Here is an 8,093-nt window from a genome sequence, read left to right as displayed (position 1 = left end):
TTTTTTCTATTTTCTATACATTTTAACTTTAGACACATCTTAAGTATTTTATTTTAATTTGTAGAATCAGTTTGTTTTTGTCATTTGGGATCATCTTACACAAACTGTCCTGTTTGGACAAAGTTTTTAGCTTTAAAAAAAAACAAATTTCAAGTCATTTGGGAAACTTTTCGAGTCATTTTTGGCATTTTGGACTCAATTTGGGCAATTTATGAGTAAACAGCATTTGGCTTCAGAGTTACGCTGAGGAGGCAGTTTAAAGGAAAATAAAGTGATTTTAACTATTCACTATTTTTACTGAGGTCATATCTGGTTATTCTTCCTGATGGAACCACTTGTTGCACCTGATGTGTTCATGGACCAACGATAGGATGATTGTTTTGTGGATGATTAATGACTTCATTTTTATTTTTATTTATTTTACAGATAACTTATTTTTAAACCCACGAGTGTGTAAAATGTATTAAAAAGTCCTTCTGTGGTTTCTCCTCTGTCGTAGTTGCTCATCTTATATAAATAAGTAAACTTGATTTGATTTCTGACAAAAAAAATTTACTGCAAAAAATAGCAACTGTTTAAGATATTTGCTTGCTTGAATCGAGTGGAACAATCGCCTGAACTGTGTTATTTAAATGGAGGATTAATTAACTGATTAGGCTTGAGGGTAAAAAGTCCAAGTAAATAAAAGGATATTTCACCACCTGTGGACACAATTATAAATCACAAAGACATCAGGGCCATAACTAGCTATTAAATACATCACTGACTCATGCATTAGACCTTTTTTTCTAATTATAATGTATAATTTAGCGTTTCAATGGTCAGAAAATAGTGAGAAATGTTCCACATGACGTCTTTGAATGTTTAGTTTTGTCCCTGCGACAGCTAAAAACCCAAAAGCTTTTTGTTCAGAGTGATTTAAAGCAGAAAATGTTGCCGTCACAGAAGCTGCAGAACATCCAGGTTTCTGACCCGAGAGGCGACTTGGAGCGACGACCACGTGAGCCGTGCGTCGCAGGAATGCTGTGGTGTTCCCTCCGTTGTTGTGAATCTCCATCTGCTTTCAGCCGTCATCCCCAAAAAATGGTGAAACTGGACACCGGCGGGACTTAACTCCTTCACTGCCTCCACACAGACCGGATCCCCGACCAGAGACGGAACTGGACCAGAACCAGAGTAAAACACAGACATACGAGTTCCACAGAAAGACCTTTGTGCTGCTTTATCCTCCTGATATTCTGATGAATTGACCTCTGAGTTCATCTGACAGATGCAGTTTGCAGCACAAAACCTCACGACGAACTCACACAACAACAACGAAACCATCCAACAACGTATAAAACACTGTAAATGAACGTCCACTGGACTGTAATAATAATAACAATAATAATAAAACATACATAACTACAGTAACATCAGTTTTTTGGCTTCTTTTAATTTGATACTTTTATTTTTATTACTATTTTAAATGCCGAACCTTTACTTGTATTTTCATTTTTTCAGTATATTGATAGTAAAGAATACAAATACTTCATAGAAGTTCATACTTCATTTCATGTGCTGTTATTAATGACTGCAATAGTTTATGTTGCCAATATATCCTCCTTATAAAGGTATTATTATTATTGTTATTATTATTGTTAATAATAATAATAATAATAATATAATTATAACAATATTAATATTAATAATAATCTCCTGAATACTTAAGCAGATATTGTATGTATGTATATATACATAATTTCCCTTCTGGGATAAATAAAGTTTTTTTTTGTTCATTTCATTTCATTTCATATTGACCCATTCTTTTAGTTGCAGAATTAAAGATGGCCGCTGTGGCTAGCCACATGTCACAACTGTGGTTTAAAGTGTTTAAAAAATTTAAAAAAAATCTACATGCTGAATACTTGTTGAGGCTATTTCCATTCTTATCAAAGATTCAAAAGTATTCACCATGCAAAACTATTAAAAAAACATCTTGAACCCAAGTTGCGACTATTTCCTGTAGCTAGCCACAGCGGCCATCTTTGATTTATTAAACCAACTTGGTAAACGGTTTTAAATACTTTTTCATACCTCAGCATACTGAATACTTCTTAAATATTTGAGAAGAATCAAAGTACTCAGTATACACAATGAGTTAAAGCATTTATTTATAAGAAATCAAAGATGGCTGCTATGGCTAGCTACATGAAACAGTTGTAACTTGGGTTTAAAATGTTTTTACTAGTTTAGCACACCAAATATGTTTTGAGTCTATTTTCATTCTCCCAAAGTATTTCATATGCATATTAAATACTTCATGGTCTTTGAGTCTCTAGGATGCTAATTTAAAAGAAAAACACATTTATTTATAAGAAATCAAAGATGGCCGCTATTGTTAGCTACATGACACAGTCACAGCTCGGGTTGAAAATGCTTTAAATAATTCTGCATGCAGAATACTTTTTGAGTCTGTTTTCATTCTTCTCAAATATTCAAAAAGTATTCAGTCAGCTGAGTTATTAAAAACTATTTTAAGCCCTTTACTGAGTTGGTTTAAGAAATCAAAGATGGCTGCCGTGGATAGCTACAGGAACCAATTGCAACTTGGGTATAAAATGATTTTACTCATTTAGCATACCAAACACATTTTTTGAATCTACTTTCACTCTTCTCAGATATTCAAAAAGTATTTAGTATGCTGAATTATTAAAAACATGTATTTCTAAGAAATCAAAGATGGCCGCTAAGGCTAGCTACATTAAAAAAGTCACAACTTGGGTTGAAAGAGCTTTAAGTAACTTTACATACCGAATACTTTTCAAGTCTATTCTCAAATATTCAAAAAGTATTCAGTCAGCTGAGTTATTAAAAACTATTCTAAGCCGTTTACCGAGTTGGTTTGAGAAATCAAAGATGGCCGCCGTGGGTTTGTCTAATATCATTAGTTGTATTTGGTGAAACCTTCGTATCCAGCAGGTTAAACTGAATATTTTAGATATTTCAAAGGTGTTTGGAGGTTGTTGAGTCGAAATAATTCCGGTTGTGGATTCTGCTTCAAACTTTTTCATGACTTGTAAGTTGTCGTTGTTTTTTTGTTTGTTTGTTTGTTGTTGTTGTTTTTGGTTCCGTTAAACCCCGAACTACCGGATCCGGGTGTGAACCGCTGCGCTGAGCGGTTCAAGTGGGCCGAGCTGCCGGGAGGAGGAGGAGGAGGAGCGGCCCTGCCTCCTTCTCCGACCCACAACAACTTTCAGGCCACTTTTCTGCAGATTTCCTTCCATGTTTCCGTGAAAACCGTCCGCGGTCCGTCCACGCAGCGAGGCCGCCGGGGCGAAGCGAGCCGCCTGGGGGGCACCGACGGCGGCATGTCGGAGAGAACCGGAGCCGTCTGGATGTGACTGGTCGGCGGGGAGAAGCCTCCGAGGAGCCCCGCTGCTGGTAAACAACACGCGGCGGAGCGGGGCGCCTGGAGCGGGGACAGCCGGGCTCCGGGGGCCGCGGGACGGAGGCTGGACGCCGCTTCAGTCCTTCGGTCCGCGTCACGTCAAACTTTAGGAAGTTTTGCCGTTTGTGTCGCTGCGGACTTTTCCTCCAGCCGATCACAGACGGAGGAAACGAACCAGTACCGACAGTCTGTCCGGATTCACTGATGATCGAACGAGTCGCTGGTTAATCGATCAAACTTTACTGAAATCAGTCTTTTCTCGTTTAATGCATATTTTGGCTCAACGTTTGGTGGAAAATGTGTAAAACTGTGATTTAATTATTTAATATTCACTCTGGTATAGATTTAGTAAAAAATAAAACAATATATATTTAATAATCTAATGCAGCTTTAAGATGTAAATTGCCTCCAGCATTAGTTTATTAACAATAAAAACGACTTTCCTGGGTTCAGTTAAATAAAATAAAATAAACAGTATAAAGGTAACCGTCTTAAATTACAGCCTTTTTGTGCTTTTTTAATAAAACATAAGAATAAAATCAACTGAACTCATCTGAATCCCAACCGTGTTGAAGTTAACGGGCGTAAAGTTGATTAATTGTTCTGATGTGTGATTATTGATCAGCTATTATTGATGAATTAGCACGAAACAGCTTGTTTGCTTTAACGCATCGATGTATTAAAACAAATGCAGGACTTTTAACTTTTAATGTCAGATTCTTGTTAAAATCTTCTCTCAGCATCACAGAAGCTCGTTTGTAGGACTGATGAATGAAAACATGGTTTGATGAGCAGTGTGCTGATCAGCAGGAGTTCTTCCTCTTCACCTGGACTGAAGTTTAATTTGCAGCTTTATTCTGACTGTTGTTCTGTTTCTTGACGTCCTCGTGTTGTTTGTGTCTAAAGAAGAGGATGGAGGAAGAGAAGGAGACGTCAGAGGAGAAGGAGGAAGAGGAGGAGCTTCATCACCACATGGCGGCGGCGGCGGCGTCCTCCGTGGACCAGCAGGACCTTCCCATCATGCACTGGGAGGACCTGAGCCAGCGGATCGCAGAGCTGGAGAAGCAGGAGCAGGAGAGGAGGGCGAAGGTGAAGATCAGCGTTTGGTTCTGTCTCCTGTAACTGTCCGATAAATCCCACTGCAGACGTCTTTTACGCATTAGTTTCTCTCTTTTGTCAACAGACGCAAAGAAAACTTTCAAAAAAATCAAGTGAAACGTCTCAAATGTGCGTCTTTTAGTTAAAGGTTCTTGAGCAGAAGGTTAAACTACAAAGTGAGATCAGCGTGTCAGCAGCTACATGGAGCCTAGAGGCAGAGTTTACAGTGTGGATCTCTTTATCCTGCTACATCTCCACGGTAACGGATGCTGTGGAGCTATATCTCTATGGTAACTGATGCCGTGGAGTTAGATCTCCATGGTAACGGATGCTGTGGAGTTAGATCTCCATGGTAACTAATGCTGTGGAGCTAGATCTCCACGGAAACGGATGCTGTGGAGCTAGATCTCCATGGTAACTGATGCAAGCCTGGTCCAAGTCTGATGCTAAGCTACCACGTGATGCTGTGCAGCTGCATTATGGGATGCGTTGTGTGTTTGGACATCTCAGCCTCCACAGCACAGATTCCCGCCTAAAAGCAGGACGAGAACGTGTTTATTGTGGCTTCGCTGTAGATCCTCTGCAGTTCATTCACGCTGAGCTAAACAAGAACAACTTTACAGGAACAGTGAGCAGATAGCATAGCTGCAAGTTCGTCCATTTTCAGGTGGCGTGATGATCGCTGTGTTTCTGTTTGTGTTGGTGGATCTGACCCGTCTGTGCTTCTAGATTCAGACTCAGATTTTTCTCTCTTTTTGAATAGAAGAACTTTTCTGGCATAAAAACATTTTGTGCTTCGTCCTCGCTTTGCTGCACAGAAGCTCAGAGTCTGTTTAGTTCAAACCTCCCTTCAGAAAAGTGGTTTTAACGGATCTTTCCTGTTGCAGAGGGCGACGGGGGTGAAGACGGAGGACGAGGAGGAGGACTTCAGGAGGCGTCGAGTCGCCGTCGTCACGTCACGGTAACAACCTCACTGGAAGTTAAACGAAACACGTCGCGTCGGTTTGACTTTTTTGCTGTTGTTGAAGATTTTTGGCCAGAAACAGAAACTATGACCTGAAAACACAAACCTCTGAAACACTGACTCCAAAAACTGATCATTAGAAGCTTCTGCGTGTCGAGTAGATTCATTAAATAACAATTAGAGTAGAAATGAATCGTCTGATCATTTCTGAATTAATGTCACTGCCACGAAAATGACGGCTTCAAGCAACCGTTGTTTTTATTATTACATTCTGTATTTCTGACTCTTAATGAGTTTCTCTGTATTTTTCTGCTAATTTCTTGGACAAACTTTGTTGACATTTATCTGTAATTACAGGACGTCTCCAATAAGTCAGGTTTAAGGTAAATGAAAATGAGAGAGTCGACCAGAATATCTTAGACCTGTTCTGATGTTCTATGTAATATATATATAATGTTATATATCTGTTGTGTTCATGTTAAATGTGTTTCTTCAATTTCGTAAATTGTTTAAACATTTCAACAGATAAAACAAAAGGTTGCAGGTATTTCAATGAGACGTGATTCTGATGTTTTAATGAAGGTTTTAATATTTATTGCAGATTTATTCTGTTTTCATTGATGTGAAAACGTAAAACACAATTAAAGTAAATGTTGGAGATCATTTAGGAGATGAAACCGGAATACGAACCAAATAAAAGAAAATGTGGTTTTAAAACTGAGAATTTATAACAATAATAATAATAATGATGATAATAATAATAATAATAATCTGAAGGTGCTTTGAAATCCCTTTAAATCACTTCTGTTGTTTTTTTTTTAAAATCACTTTTTTCTTTCTTTATTTGCTGAATGTTTTTCTGTCTCATTTTATTATTTGTGATTTGAGCAACAGACAGTGAGTTCTGATATTTTTTATCAATTAAACTCTAATAAGATTAACATCTGTTGAGAAAAGCAGCATCTTCATCTGCATTTTTCTTAAAATCCAACAAATGTTTTAAAAAGATGTCGTGAAAAATTAAATAGTTTTAATACGACTGTTTAGGATTCAGAGTGAATACGTTCTGATGGCAGCGTCAGAATCAAACTGAAACTGTTTGAAGCCTCAGGTGAGAATAAACAGTTTGTGTTCGGTGGAGAAGAAGCGACTTCAGCAGCGCGACGTCCAACCTGTTTCTTGTGTTTCCAGATTTTCCAGCCACAGAAACCTTCAGCTGTGTTTCATCAACGACAGCGACAGCGACGAGGACGAAGGAGGCAGCAGGAAGGTGGAAACCAGCTCCATCATGACTAAACACGAGCAGAACTATTCGACCCGCTCAGGACGCAGCAGGGAATTCATGTGGAAAAAAAATGATTCCTGAGAATATTTAATCTGAATAACAAACTAGAGAATGAACTCTACTGATGTGTGCTGCTGTAATCACACATCAGGGGTCATTTATAAACTATGATATTATTTTAGGGTTTTATTTTGAAAAGCCGGCATGTTTCAGTCTCTGCTCAGACTTTTGTAACATTCTGAAACTTTTATTTTGTAATGTACATCGATGCATCCTGTTATTTTTTTCACTCTCTCTTTATTTTGAAAAGCACACGTACGAGAACTTCCTTCCAAAGACTTCTCGTTTATTCCAACGAGGATTTTTAACGCAGTTTTTTCCAAATTTCGTAAATAAAAATGAGGCGAATGCAGACAATCACATCGGAGGAACCTTTAAGCCGAGAAATACCAACAAATGAGCGTCGGCACGCTGGAATACTTTTGATGCAGCTGCACTTTTCAAGCCAACTGATCAAATATTCAACGTTTGATAAACACGAGCCGTCACAAAAAAAGTTAAAAACAGCCTGAAAACGGCGTAAAACCAGCAGATCTGAGGGATGTTTGTGCAGAAAACTGAACTCAGGCGACTCTATAAAACATTTGTGTTGATTCCAAACTGAACCACGAGTGTTTTTTACACTTTGTGTTTTATTGCGAGCTCAAAACTAAACTTTCATTCAACTGAAAGTGACACAAAAACTCAAAGTCACGTCCAAACCTTCAGCTTCGTCATATTCACGTCACTTTTTTGTAGTTTTGTGAAAGTGTGCAGATGCAACAGACAACCACTGACCTTACGCCATCCCATCTCCAGGTTCCCATGGGAACGAAACGCAACGGTTGCCATGCCGCCGGGCTGAAACAGGAAGTGGCCACGGCTCTGAGGACGCTGAGAGACGAGCTGCTGGCTGAACAGAAGGAGCAGGAGGTGAGAGAGACGAGGTGCTCGGAGACAAAGAAAAAGCAGATTTCCTGAACGATGACCTGAAGCTGTGTGTGTGTGTGTGTGTGTGTGTGTGTGTGTGTGTGTGTGTGTGTGTTGCAGCATCTGGCCGGCAGCAGCTGCGTTGCGAAGCGGAAACATCTGGAGCTTTGGGAGCTGCAGCAGCGTTCGGTTCAGCAGCTCAGCGGCCTGAAGGCGTCGCTGGAGCGCGACGTTCACGGTGAGCCTCACGGAGAAGATACTGGAGCAACAAAACCAGCTCCAACCAAAGTGTGCAGAAGGTCTCTGACAAACTAAAAGGCTCCGTATGAAAAAGGGAAAACGAAATC

The 8,093-nt window shown here is 39.3% G+C and overlaps 1 protein-coding gene across 1 annotated transcript in view; it reads left to right on the top strand.

The window, feature by feature from the left end:
- Positions 1–3,233: 3,233 nt before the first annotated feature.
- Positions 3,234–8,093, top strand: part of LOC103374138 (schwannomin-interacting protein 1) — a 6,624-nt gene continuing 1,764 nt past the window's right edge. Inside the window, exons 1-6 of the mRNA XM_008304174.1 lie at positions 3,234–3,423; positions 4,337–4,519; positions 5,416–5,489; positions 6,684–6,762; positions 7,636–7,749; positions 7,867–7,984. Of these exons, the coding sequence (XP_008302396.1) occupies positions 4,343–4,519; positions 5,416–5,489; positions 6,684–6,762; positions 7,636–7,749; positions 7,867–7,984 (562 nt within the window). The 5' untranslated portion in view covers positions 3,234–3,423; positions 4,337–4,342. The remainder of the gene's footprint in view (positions 3,424–4,336; positions 4,520–5,415; positions 5,490–6,683; positions 6,763–7,635; positions 7,750–7,866; positions 7,985–8,093) is intronic.

Source organism: Stegastes partitus, unplaced genomic scaffold, assembly GCF_000690725.1.
Source record: "Stegastes partitus isolate 25-593 unplaced genomic scaffold, Stegastes_partitus-1.0.2 Scaffold2153, whole genome shotgun sequence".
NCBI lineage: Eukaryota > Metazoa > Chordata > Actinopteri > Pomacentridae > Stegastes > Stegastes partitus.
Note: the sequence above shows the minus strand (reverse complement) of the source record. Positions and strands in the feature narration are given on the sequence as shown.